The sequence below is a fragment of the Aphanomyces astaci genome (assembly GCF_000520075.1).
Source record: "Aphanomyces astaci strain APO3 unplaced genomic scaffold supercont1.58, whole genome shotgun sequence".
Lineage (NCBI taxonomy): Eukaryota > Oomycota > Saprolegniomycetes > Saprolegniales > Verrucalvaceae > Aphanomyces > Aphanomyces astaci.
The window spans coordinates 418,340-431,101 of record NW_009798321.1 but is presented as its reverse complement, the minus strand read 5'-3'; the positions used below and the strand labels follow the sequence as shown (position 1 = coordinate 431,101).

At 44.6% G+C, this 12,762-nt stretch overlaps 3 protein-coding genes across 8 annotated transcripts in view; 2 read left to right on the top strand and 1 right to left on the bottom strand.

Annotated features, from left to right (window-relative positions):
- The first annotated feature begins 585 nt into the window (after nt 1-585).
- Nucleotides 586-5,087, top strand: H257_14534 (hypothetical protein). Of its 3 annotated transcripts, XM_009842380.1 has the most exons (14): nt 586-688; nt 747-841; nt 913-985; nt 1,058-1,213; nt 1,298-1,423; nt 1,472-1,617; nt 1,681-1,823; nt 2,259-2,456; nt 2,656-2,924; nt 2,997-3,257; nt 4,299-4,484; nt 4,557-4,601; nt 4,676-4,831; nt 4,925-5,087. In XM_009842380.1, exons 1-14 carry the CDS (start codon nt 638-640, stop codon nt 5,021-5,023), a joined length of 2,004 nt encoding a protein of 667 aa, XP_009840682.1. In that variant the 5' UTR covers nt 586-637; the 3' UTR covers nt 5,024-5,087. The 3 variants fall into 3 exon arrangements, with proteins under 3 accessions (XP_009840682.1, XP_009840680.1, XP_009840681.1); XM_009842378.1 differs by having other exon boundaries at nt 4,299-4,601; XM_009842379.1 differs by lacking the exons at nt 4,299-4,484; nt 4,557-4,601; nt 4,676-4,831; nt 4,925-5,087 and having other exon boundaries at nt 2,997-3,331.
- On the bottom strand, nt 5,055-9,153 carry H257_14533 (hypothetical protein; the record flags this gene model as incomplete). 4 transcript variants are annotated; one of them, XM_009842376.1, is made up of 16 exons in its annotated part: nt 8,995-9,153; nt 8,824-8,931; nt 8,735-8,749; nt 8,624-8,662; nt 8,534-8,572; nt 8,203-8,475; nt 7,943-8,109; nt 7,668-7,814; nt 7,507-7,549; nt 7,365-7,461; nt 7,188-7,271; nt 7,028-7,138; nt 6,502-6,559; nt 6,347-6,431; nt 5,341-5,424; nt 5,055-5,176 (listed from the first exon to the last, which is right to left on the bottom strand). In XM_009842376.1, the coding sequence occupies exons 1-16, from the start codon at nt 9,134-9,136 to the stop codon at nt 5,055-5,057; spliced, it is 1,614 nt and encodes a 537-aa protein (XP_009840678.1). In that variant the 5' UTR covers nt 9,137-9,153. The 4 variants fall into 4 exon arrangements, with proteins under 4 accessions (XP_009840678.1, XP_009840677.1, XP_009840676.1 ...); XM_009842375.1 differs by having other exon boundaries at nt 5,341-5,391; XM_009842374.1 differs by lacking the exon at nt 8,735-8,749.
- A 73-nt stretch (nt 9,154-9,226) lies between these two features.
- Nucleotides 9,227-12,762, top strand: part of H257_14532 (hypothetical protein) — a gene marked incomplete at its 3' end in the record, with an annotated part of 6,420 nt that continues 2,884 nt past the window's right edge. Inside the window, exons 1-11 of the mRNA XM_009842373.1 lie at nt 9,227-9,507; nt 9,571-9,682; nt 9,737-9,962; nt 10,044-10,155; nt 10,286-10,374; nt 10,452-10,740; nt 11,133-11,359; nt 11,454-11,530; nt 11,607-11,769; nt 12,087-12,236; nt 12,509-12,672. Coding sequence (XP_009840675.1) covers nt 9,269-9,507; nt 9,571-9,682; nt 9,737-9,962; nt 10,044-10,155; nt 10,286-10,374; nt 10,452-10,740; nt 11,133-11,359; nt 11,454-11,530; nt 11,607-11,769; nt 12,087-12,236; nt 12,509-12,672 — 1,848 coding nt within the window. The 5' untranslated portion in view covers nt 9,227-9,268. The remainder of the gene's footprint in view (nt 9,508-9,570; nt 9,683-9,736; nt 9,963-10,043; nt 10,156-10,285; nt 10,375-10,451; nt 10,741-11,132; nt 11,360-11,453; nt 11,531-11,606; nt 11,770-12,086; nt 12,237-12,508; nt 12,673-12,762) is intronic.

Sequence of the window (12,762 nt, the reverse complement as noted above, 5' to 3'; positions counted from 1 at the left end):
CGAACCCCCGAAACGTTCAAATATCGCTCATAAAGTGGTATATATATATATGTACCCGTGCCATTTCAAACGCATTATTTCCGCCTTGTATGTCCTGGTGTAGTGGAAATGGTCGTCCGCCCAAGAGACTAACTACTCCGTAAGTTAGTGTACATACAGTAGTGCGGCGCCAGTTTGAAGTCGTCGGTTAGTCGTGTATTAATTTATGCTAAGAAATAATATGTATTAGTTTCCAACGAATTCCGCCAAAACATTCGGTCCAAAGCCGTGCCAGAGTCGCCTTTACTGAAGCAACGTAGTACTTTATAACGCATGACGTTTTACCTACCAGTTTTATTAATATCACCTCCACGCGCACCCATCACGCTGCTACTGAACATGCCGCGTCACTCAAAGGATGGCGCTTCGTTGCTTCGTACTCGATGGGACTCGATTGAATTAGTCAAAGACGGTCGAAATCGATTGAAGAAAGGCGCGAAGGGTGGCTATGGTTGGATAAAACCTACCCTCTGAGATAACGTTTTTCATTAAACGTACGTTAATTGACGACTAACTTTATGCCATATGTGTCGTACTTTGTATCCACGACTTCCGACACTCCATCAAACCACCTCAAGGAGGACGCACGAACGTGATCATGCCGTGCATCGACGGGGACACAGCACCACCGACGACGTCGTCGCGACCGGTACGAGACCAACATATGGACACACGACAAATCTTTTTGTAACTCGAGCCATGCGTAGCTAAGCCTGGCCGTGGAACGGCGCTTGCCAACACATGCTTTTCCCGACGAGTTCATCGAGTGCACGTTGCGCCTGCACCATGGCGACGATCTCGGGTCCGTGCATGCATGCATCCCCTCCTTCCACTGTCATGATGGGAAGGTTTCTGACGGTGTTGGTTACGTAGACTGCCCGTATCGTTTCAAGTCGCGCTCGTCCATGCCGACACCAAGCTCACCGAAGAATCGACGTCGCAACTGGTATACTACATACATACATCGACCATCCCCACCTTCATTCCCGTTGATCATGGCCATGATGCACACATGCAGGTCGTGGACTCATCGACGCCACTCGTGTTTGTCGGCGCCACGTGCACCTTTCGCTTCTCGCTCACCCGTGTCATGCAGAAAATGTGCTTGCGGTGTTCCCTCGTGGATCCGCACCCGATCGTGTCCGTCTTGACGTCGGCCATCTCGATTGTCCGGGTACAGTACACACAAACTCCCTCTCTCTCTCTCGCTCCCAAGTGATGATGATCATACTAAGCTCATGCTACTCATGCTCATTAGGAAAAGCTCGTCGTGACCCAACAACCTCCCGACGTCTGGTTCAAGGACGAAGGCGGCCGGGACAAATGCATGACCATCCAAGTGAACGTCGAGGCCGCGCCAGGCCGCACCGTGTCGCCGCGCATTGTGCGTCCTCTCCCTTCCATATGTCCTTCTTCATGACCTACTTCGTAGATTCCGTTGGAACTAACGTTGCTCTACGATTCCGGCGACGTCGTGCAGGCCTCTGCCGTCGCCACGTCACCGTCGCATGGCATTCTCAAGCTCTTCCCCGACTTGCGTCCGAACGTGACCAATGGCACCGTGAGCATTTCGTTTCGGTATAGTTTGTTATCAATATATATATATATATATATATATATATTAATAGTATTCTTTTGTAGCATCGAAGACGTGAGCAAGAACCACCAAAACCACGCGTTTGTGCTGAAAATTGCACCCGAATCGTCCGACGTGTACGCCGACATTGCCAGCGTGCGCACGGCCCCCGTCGCCATCCGTTCCAAGCGCAACAAGCGACGCCTAGGTACCTATATATATATATATATATATATATATATACGTAAATATATATTTTCTTTCTCGTGACGTTATTATTGAATTTTTCATCGTTCCCCAAGCGCTCGCTCCCATTGGTCCATCTAAACATGCTTGTTCCTGATTGGCTACTCTGCATCCCATCGTGGATTATTCGACGAATTGTGTGTTGGGTATATATTTTCACGCGCCTTGTTTGCTCGGTGCAATATGATACTATCTATATATATAATATATATATTTATTGCAGAATCCGAGTATGTTTTGTATACTAAATTTACCTACCCCCTTGGCATCCCTTACTCCCTCCACCTCTATCCACTCTACATTGTTTTTTCCCCTGAACACAAGCTCGATACAGATCAACGTATATATATATATATATAAGGATACTGATGAAATTTCAACAACCTCCCCACCATAGCTGGACTCAAGTCCCCCAGTAACAACACCAACCTCGCATCTGAACCATCTCCGTCGGCTGCTTCGTCCGGAAGCCACCGCCCGCGCATGCTGCCGACGCCGGTGCCCCATCACTCGGCGACCCCCACGACTACCGACAAGACCCCCATGAGTCGTCGGTTCAATTCGTCCACTGCCACGCCGCACAATCTGCCCCGAGGTCTGTCTGTCCTTTGTCGATGCATATTTGTATATATACTAGTCGATGCATATATATATAATATATATATTTATATATATACTAGTAGTCGTCGCATGAAAATAAATACCCTATACATGTTTGAGAATGACTATCTATATATATATATATATATCTCGTGATGACGATATATGATGATGATGTATATATATATAAATAGCCCGACCTTCGACGTGGACGGACGCAATGCAAGAATGGAAGCTGGTGGGGTATGAGATTCACGAAGGAGATGGGTCTATCAACAAGCAAGCGCCCATCTATCGATGCCTCTCTTGTGCCTCGTTAACAGACATGTCGCCCCAGAACACCACGCGCCACGCCCCTTCTTGCATGTACTTGCAACTCCCGCAGCAACACCAGAGCAACTTTCCAGCCAACACCCCTCGACAACAACATCATCCCGTTACGCAGGCCACCACTGCCGCCCGCGTAAGTATGTCCAAATTAAATGGATTTTGTTTGCGTTTGGATGACGGATATATATATAATCCCCTGTTGTAGATGGTGTACGGGTATAACACTCATGGGAACTACACGCCGTCGGCATCTCAAACATCGATGGCAGCGGCGGCGACGGCAGGGCCTGGGTATGCTGGAACCACTCCGACCAATTATTCGACGACCCCTACCCCCCACAGCTCGCTCAAACACTCGGACAACAACATCTTTCTCTCCACAAAAGCAGCGGCGACCACGTCATCCTCGCCGGCCATGATGACAGACGCCATGGCCAAACCCATGCTCATGATGGACATGTACATGGTGCGAAGATGATATTGCTGTACTCAAAACATTTGGTTGCCTTTTGTGTGGAATCTTTGCCAAATCTATCGATCGATTCCTTTGACTGAATTTTGCATGTAAAAAGGTCTCCTGTGGCGATTGGTATTATTACACTACTTGAAGTCACACACTAATTTGATGTGGATGATTTTAGTTTCCTGCAATCGGATTGGCTAAATCCTGAATCTTGGGTACATTGCTTTGTGTCGATTCATTATTCTCCATGTTAACGCATCTCCAGTTTAGAATATAAACACACAACAATAAACGATATGATAGTGTGCATTTCACCCAAATTTGGACTTGTGAGTCATTTTACCAAATCCATTTGATCCAATTTAAGCTTGTACAAACTATACGATACAATGAGTAGTATATGTAGTATATGGCTTTGCCCCATGCGGAGGGACAGAGTCGAGTCAAACGTTTGGATTGGCAGAAATTTACTAGAACGTGATGATTTGATTGGCTTTGGCAGTTCTTTAATCCATTCTCTTATTCGATTCTCCAGTTTCGAATCATCGATTTGACAATACAATATCGTGTTGTATTGGTTGTCGCTATTGTCCTCTCCACTAACTATTGGAATGTATGTCATCGATCGATTGTCGTTTGCTCGGAATGTTGGTGACAAAGCTTGTGTGTTGTTGCTTTGCCCACGTATGGGGGTTGTTCACTCGTAGAGAGATGCTTTGATTGGCTACTTGATTTGTGCTGTGGGGTTTGATTGGTCAATTATCGATTGGCTGCCGACTTGGTGGTCGTATTTGTTTGAGCAGTATCCACAAATCGACTATTGTGCTTTCGAGTGAAATTTCATTGTGTTGTGGTTTCTCGTTGGAATTTAAATCGATTTGATTGGCTACTTCAGATGAGCTCAAAATTATTAACCAATCAAAAACTTCTCAATGCAACCAATCAGATCGATTGTGGATCGATTTGGTCGGCACGATTCGATTGCACCCCCTCCCCAAAGTTGTATCAAATCGACAATATTGACAAGTACCCTTGTTTGTATAGTCTGCCAACCATACTCACAACAATAACTGGCAAATGATGCACCAGCAAGTTGGGACTTCGTCGTCGACGACCCCCACGAACGAAGCCAGTGGAAACCACGGGACGACGTTAGGGTATCCCAATAATAGCAATGCCCAACCGCCCTGTGTTGCGTTTATATTGGCCTCGATGGCCACCGACATGCGGGTACTACATATATATATATATACTCGGCTTTGGATATATATGTACGTAGTTTTATGTTGAAACCTTGGATAGGGCGACAAGTTGGGCTTGGCGGCGTTCGACCAGTACCATCAACTGGTACAATATATGTATATATATATTGTTCCGATACAAGATTGACGCTGACACTTTTTTTATTTCACAATTATTAGCTTGGCTTTTACAACGAACAGCAAAACCCGACTCCTGCGCAACATAATCAGCCTTCCCAACCCCCACGCTCCCACGTAGTGTTTTACCCCGTGTCGGACTTTCCGCTGTGCAACACGGGCGGCATCTCAGCCTCGTTCGAGTCGGCCCTGCATTATGTACGTGTATAATATATATATATATATATATATATATATATTTATATATATTGTGCTCTGGACGACATGTGATGTGTGTGATGATGAGGTTAGGGATCGTCCGATGTGTTTGCCTTGTCCAAATACATGGGCAACTTGACCAAGTTGCAAGAAGAAGCGTTTTTGCACTTTTGGAGTCAAAACCTGATGTAATAACCACCAAAATAAAAGTCGTCGTCATGTCCTACATCCGTTCGTCGTCGTCGTCGTCGTCGCCGCCTTGATCCAGGCGCACCTTTTCGTGGATGGCAATCAGTTCCACCTTGAACACTAGGGTCGCATTGGGAGGGATTTTCGGCGGTCGGCCTAAATATATATATATATGTGTATATAGCTTTGAGTTGAATATATTTATGTACATACTTTCGACAACACTCGTTTAACCATTCGTTGTACATTTCAATATATATATATATATATATATATATATATATATATATATACATTAATCTGTACTTTCCGCGACGTACCACGAACACCGTACGCTAGATTTGGCGCACACGTAATCTTGGCCGTCTCGCCTACACTCATCCGTGGAATAGCAACGTCCCAGCCTGTGTCAACTTGTCGAATGAGATTATATATATATGCTTGGTTTTTGGTTATTGTTCTATGTTGATTGATATATACAGACAACGATGGATTTTAAGCTACACTAAATTCTAAATTTAAACTCTGATTGATCCTAACGTAAAAAACCATTTTAAGATAACTTAACCAATTTAGGATAACTTTGTATTGCCCAATCACACCTCGTTATTTGTTCGAGTCAAAAGCTCTATCATATAATGCTGGCCATTCCGTCACGTGAATGAAATGCCAAAACGGCCTAGAAGCATCGGTAACAGTCATTCAAGATTGGGTTCGAAGTACTCTAGTCGACATGGGCCACAATTGGGTTGGATCTGAGGGTTTGTCGAGTGTTAAACTCGGTGGACATCCATCCACAACAGAAATTTAACTCTATAAAACAGTACCTTTGTATAAATTGTATGCAACCTGTTGTAACCGCTTACCCTAAACACAGAATTTCAATGCTCAGATACATACATACTTTAAGATAAAAAAAGTTATCCTAAATTGGTTATCAAATTGTGAGTACAAATGCTTAGAAAGTAACAAATTTACCTGTGAATTTCATCGCCTAAACTGATAATTCGATTATGAAGTCAAAGAGGCGGGTCTTGCCTATTGGAATCACTATTCAAAACTCAAATATCGTAACGGACTCAAAAGTTATGTCCATTCTACTACGACCCCCCCAAAAAAGTTATCTTAAATTGGTTTTTTACGTTATATACTTCGAAATTCGATTTCAATGACAAATCAAACCAACTGATTTGTCATTACTCTGATTGGCCACAATACATGGATCCATCGTTGTCTGTATACTACTAGTATATACACCTTGAATGATATAACACCTTGAATGATATATATATATATATAGTTGTAAAAATCACTTGTTCAAGGTACCTTGAATCACATGTCCGGCGCCAACTTTAAACTCCAACGCGCCGCCCCGAGTTCGAGACGCTTCAAAGACGTGGCCATTTTCAAACTAATACATACCAGTAAAATCGTAAAAATAAATAAATAAATAGATAAACAGCCGGTTCATTTCACAGTACCATTGCTGTGTAGTGCACTCGAGCATACTGGCCTTTGTTGGGGTAGTTTTCCTTGTCCCTAGTATACGCTATGGTGAAAACATATTAAATAGTACAGTACTGTACTACGTAGTACTAGTAACTACCGTATTTGTTGTTGATCTGCACCGTGAAAAATAAAACGCGAATACAAATATAAATTTCAATACTATATCTAAAATGAATGAAAACAGTTCGAATGTTTAAATATTTAAAAATAATAATTTTAATTGCATTGTGCAAAGTACGACAAATACGGTAGAACTTAGCGAGATATATGTGCAGGCAAGTATTGTGAATTCGCTATACACTTCCAAATTTCGCCTGGTTTGTCTAATCAATATTGAATCACGCTGGAGTTCTGATTGGTTAAATATACTTGTCCTTTCTACAAGAGCCAAACAAATCCACTCAAACATGGATTAGCCAATAGCGTCGATTCGTGATTTGATTCGGTGGCGAGATTCGATTCGAAGGGGTCTGGAAATTCGTATCGAATCCACAATACCCTTCAAACAGCACTTCATGTTGCAGGCCCGGAACGACTGCCCACCGCGCCTTCTCCACCGCTGCCAATCGCGCTAGTTCTTCCTGGAATATCTGTTTCTCCCGCTCTTCCCTGCGATTTGTTACTACGTGAGCAACGAGCAACTCCATGTTTGACATACTGTTCTCGTAGCAACCGCTCTCGCTCCAACGCTCGCTCTCGTTTCGCTTTTAATCGTTGCTCTTCTGCAATCTTGTCCGCATTCCTAATATAACGTACAGTGTTATATGATTTAGAAATATATATTTGAATAGAATCGTTATAACGTTACAATGAACCAGTCAGTATAGCGACGTACCACCAGGCTGACACTCGAGCGCCAGTAGCGTTCATGACACTGCCCAAGTCCTTGAGCAGACCCTTGGCCACCCCCAAATGTAATAGCGTTGCAAAGCCTAGTCGTAGTGATATGTTTCGTATTTCGCAAGATATATACATACGGGACTGTTTGGGGTTGCGCATGTTGTATACAATGTGGCAAAACTAGGGCGAAAACATAATCAAAAGGTCAAGTCATTAAGTATATGTATATATATATATCATATATCATATATATATCATATATCATATATATATCATATATCGTTGGAGCGTACTCAACCTCATTGAAGTCGATAGTTCCATTCTTGTTGCGATCGACTTCGTCAATGATCTCTTTGAGCTGGGTAGGGGTTACTTCCTGGCCCAAACTTTTGATCAACGTGGCCAGTTCATGGTCGTCGATTTCGCCGCTGTTGTCCGTGTCCAACTACCAGCCATAACTAGGTTGATTGTGCACTTGTTTTGGAGTTGCAAGTTGCAGTTCTTAGAGAAGAAATATCTTTTTATGGAGCCATTGATTTGCTTGTAACTTTTCATCTTGTCGCTTGGTCGTACCTGCTGAAATTGCCGTTTCAGGTTCAAGATTTCATCGGGGCCAAACATGATGGCAAGTTGAAGGGACGGACAGTGCGAATCCTTGTCCCGCTGCATCTTTAGAATGGCCACAAACTCGTCCACGCTCACTTCACCGTTGCCGTCGCCGTCCACTAGGTGGATCAAAGCTACACGACCGTGAAGAAAATGTTTGGGATTCAATGTAGCCACAACAAATTCAAACGAATGGAAAGGAATCGATTCAAAGAACATGCATGCACCTTGAATGGTTTCCAGAGTCGATGTGTCCCCAAAGGCATGCATGATGGCCATCATTTCGTCCGCAGTGATACACCCGCTCCCATCTTTGTCGAACTTGTGAAATTGTTCGTGGATGAGGGCTAGCTCCTCGGGCGAAAACGGCTCGGGCGTGTCGTTGGGCTGCGGACGCTCTGCTTCGTCCACATGACTTAAAGGTAATTGCGGTGTCTCGATGCGGCTATCTGGTTGTATCACCAACTCGTTGGCCGGCTGCTCGATCGAGACCACTGTGGCTACAAGTTTCAATAAGGTGATAGACTGCAACATGAAAGGCAACTTTGCCCGTCGTACTCTCTGGGGACTCCGCTTTATCAACTTCGAGCGATTGATCTGTTTGGTGGCGCTGCGTGAGCTGAAAAGTTCTCATCCTAGAATTGTTACCTTGTTGGGGACTGACAATAGAATCGACAGACGTTGACTCTACCATACACAGGTTAGAAACCTCATCGAGCGATATACGATTCGTCACAAGCAAGGTCTCTAATATTGTACCTTGTTCGACGACTTCTGTTGATTGCATGTTAAGGTTATGCAAAGGACACAGTGGGCCTCATGCAATCGAACACACAAGCATGTTGTACCTGGAGTTGTGTGGTACATGGCTGCAAGGTTGGCATCTTCGCTGCCCAGCAATGTAGGTTTGAACCACGAACTCTCGCCCGTCTTGGCATTGTAGTAATAGTACATGCCTAAACCCGCCACATCAATGGCGTCAGCAAGCCATCAACCATCTACAAGGACCATGTCACTACCCGAATCTTCGTCGTAAAAACGCTCCACGACTGCCTTCAGCAGCTGCCGCAACCGCCGGCGCGCCATGCGGACACGGTACATGCCTTGGATCTTCTTGGCCGCAGTCTGCAACGCCGTGCCGTCGTCGTCGTGACCGTGCATGTTGCTTGCACTTTCGGGCACCCTGTTCGTCCGGAAAACACGACGGTTACAGCTTTGGTCGGTTACAGACTTTTCCCCAGAAAGGTCGTCGTCGAGGATACATACAGCAGTACAGTAGCGTCGCGGTTGTCGATGACTGCTTCCCCCATGTCGGGAGCCAACTCGTCGATCCTGACACATCGCTACATGTATGGCTTAAAGGGCACTGTGAAGAACAACATTGCGTTCTGCGAAGAGAACGTCGTGGTGTACCCGTGTGGCCACTGCATGGTCATCCACAGCATCGAAACCAAGGAGCAGCAGTTCTTGCACGGCATGGAAAGCGGCACGTCGGGCGGATTTACGGCTATGGCCGTGTCTGCGAATCGAAAGTACGGCCACGAATCCCTGATTATTGGGGCTACATCGTCATGTTTGTTGCAACAAACTTCTAGGTACTTGGCGATGGCCGAAAAGGGCGATGCGGGTGTGGTCAACATGTACGACTTGACAACATTTCGACGAAAGAAACCGCTCGTGTACTCGGACTTGGGCTCGGAATCCTATGTACTCGCCTTCCAATGATGATCTGCACCACTCATCGAGCGATGTGGCTCGTAGGTGAGTCTGGCGTTCTCGGGTGATGGCAAGTACTTGGTCGGCCAAGGCGGCGCCCCCGAGTGGAACCTCATGCTGTGGTCGTGGGAAAAGGCCAAAGTTGTGACGACGTTCAAGGCAGCGGCGCAGTATGGCAGCTCCATCGGCCAAGTGGACTTCTGCCCCACGGATTCAAATTCGCTGTGTGTGAGCGGCAACGGCACTATCAAGTTCTTCAAAGTTACCGATGGTATATATTTATCATGCGCTGTGGTGCTTTTCGAACGATATAGTGTTCCTGTACTAACGACGACGGTTCTTCGCGTTGTAGGGCAACTTCGCCAGCAAGTCAACTCCCTCAAACGCGAACCTGGCAACTTTCTATGCCACACGTGGCTCTCTGACGACCGCGTCATCGCAGCCACCATCACGGGCGAATTATGGTGCGTTCGTTATGCATATTTCTACCCTTTCATTTATATATATATATATATATTTATGTATTTATTTATGCATGGTGTACATGTAGTCGGTTTCTCTCATCACGAGTTGCTGACACGTAAACTATATTAGGCTGTTTGAAAGCATGGAGTTTCGTACGGTGCTGTCGTCGTCCCCAACGGATGGCCAGTATTGCTCGTCTTTGCTGGCGTATTCCAAAGGTAGCAGAACGCGTCAGCATTACACATATACTGTACTAGTTTGATGTACTTCAATCAAACCCAACTTATAAACGTAGGATTTGTATGCGGGGGATCGGGCGGCGTTGTGCGCATCTATGAAAAATCCGACGACTCTCGGGAACATTTCAAGCGCACCAAGGTGTTTTCTATCGACGGCAACCCACAGTGCATTCAGCACTTGGCCATTTCCCCAAGCGAAGACACGCTCATCTGCTCATTGGAAAACAACCAGTTGTATATGCTCACGCTGAGCTCCACGGATATCCTCAAGGAAGACGCGATGAACTTTGAGCTGGTGTCCACTGCCTTTCACCGGCCGGGGCAAAACGGCGCGCACATCACTGGGTATGTCGTCTTCGTAGCTTCCTGTTCAGTGTGAAGAGATTCGATGTAGACATAAGAAGTTTCTACATATATAAAACATTTTACCAGTATATATTTCTATATATGTAATATCTTATATATATATTTCTACATATGTAATATCTTTAACATATTTCTACATATATAACATATTTTATATATATTCTACATAAATAACATATTACATCTATATTCTACATATATACGACATATTATGTATATATATTCTACATATATACAACATATTGTATATATTTCAACATATACAACATCTTTTATATATTTCTATGTATATAACATATTTTATATATTTCTACATATATATATAAGTAGAAATATATACACGATATTCGTGGACCAATGCATGTGAGTAGCCTCGACACGTGTATTCGCAAGCCTCTGATTGTCACGTGTGGCGTGGACAAGTCGGTTCGAGTGTGGAACTACAGCGACAAGTCGACGGATATTTTGAAGTTCTTCAAGGAGGAGGCGCTGGCCGTGGCGCTGCATCCCAGTGGGCTGCACGTCGTGGTGGCTTTTACGGACAAGCTGCGCATGCTGAACATCCTCATGGACGACATTCGACCGTACAGGGAGTTTGGTGCGTCCATATATATATGTTACTATTCCCACTCAAAGGACACTATTCGTATTGCGAAAGGGCACTATTTTTGATTTTTTTTGTGGGGGGGTAGGGGTGAAAGCGTGCCGCGAAGTCCGCTTTAGCCATGGGGGGCAGTACTTTGCCGTGGCCAACAACAACACGATTCAGGTACTGTTTATTTGATATGTATATTATATATAATTTTTTGATGGTTTGATCATTGGACGAATGTGTATATTATTAGGTGTATGGGACGTATTCTGGGGAGCTTATGGCTGTGCTCCGAGGACACACAAACCAAGTGAATTCGCTCTTGTGGAAAGCTGATGACCGTAAACTCATGAGTTGCGGGTCCGACGGGTCGATTTTTCAGTGGGATTTACGCTCGGCCATTAAAGTCGGCGAAGGTAACCGACTGGTCAAGCTATATTGATTCCACTCTTCCAATTTTTGTTTCGAATGCACTTGGTTCATGGGAGATGTCATCAGTGTTTAAAACAAATTCATTGTATTTCGTTTCGTCCAAGTCGTGTTGTTTAATGTGTATCCACCGTGGCTTGTACTATTTGCTGTCGATTATGCAACATGTTTCCATCCAATTTAACAAGAATTTGGTCATTGGGGTCACTGAAAATGATATTTGCACAGAGTTGACTCCTTTGATTTGGCTTATATAGTATCATCGATTGGCTAACTCATCACCCTTGTACGATGGAAAAAATAGGGCACACCCATCCTCGCTGCAATTACCACGATCTGTCGCTGTCATCGGATTCGTCCATGCTGTTTGCCACTGGAACCGACGGCACTTTGAAAGAAATCGACATTGCTGCTGGCACGCCTCAGGTGGAGCACAATTGTGGCGTGTTACTCGGTAGGATGAAGTGCTAGAACTCGATATATATATGTGTGTGTATGGCCATAACAATTACCGTATTTGTCGTACCTTTGCACCGTGTAGTATTAAATATTTGTACATTTTGATTTAAGTATTCGATGTGCATACTTTATTTCAGGTTATATGGAATTATCTCTTGATATTTACGTTTTACATTTTATGGTGCAGATCAACGACAAATACGAAATATTATCTCGTGGAAGACAAGAATATGTATATATATAAATTGATATACATTTTGAGTGTAGGCCCGTTGGCCATCACGACATCGCAACAGTTTTTGTTTGCCGGCACCGCCGAACCCCATCGCCCGGGCTGCATCCGCGCATATAAACTCCCTTTGGAACCCGAGAGCTCGTACTCGGAGTTCCAATGCCATGACATGGCGGTGGCGCGACTGCGGCTGTCACATGTACGTTCGTTGTAGAGCAACTAACGTTACTCGAGCAACTAGAATACGTTCGTTGTAGAGCAACTAACGTTACTCGAGCAACTAGAATAC

Excerpts from the sequence above, each read along its gene's own strand:
- H257_14534 (XM_009842380.1), top strand. The coding sequence starts at position 638 with ATGCCGTGCATCGACGGGGACACAGCACCACCGACGACGTCGTCGCGA. Across the intron at positions 1,424-1,471 it reads GCACCGTGTCGCCGCGCATT|ATTCCGTTGGAACTAACGTT; the intron begins GTGCGTCCTCTC and ends CCTACTTCGTAG. Across the intron at positions 1,618-1,680 it reads ACCGTGAGCATTTCGTTTCG|CATCGAAGACGTGAGCAAGA; the intron begins GTATAGTTTGTT and ends ATTCTTTTGTAG.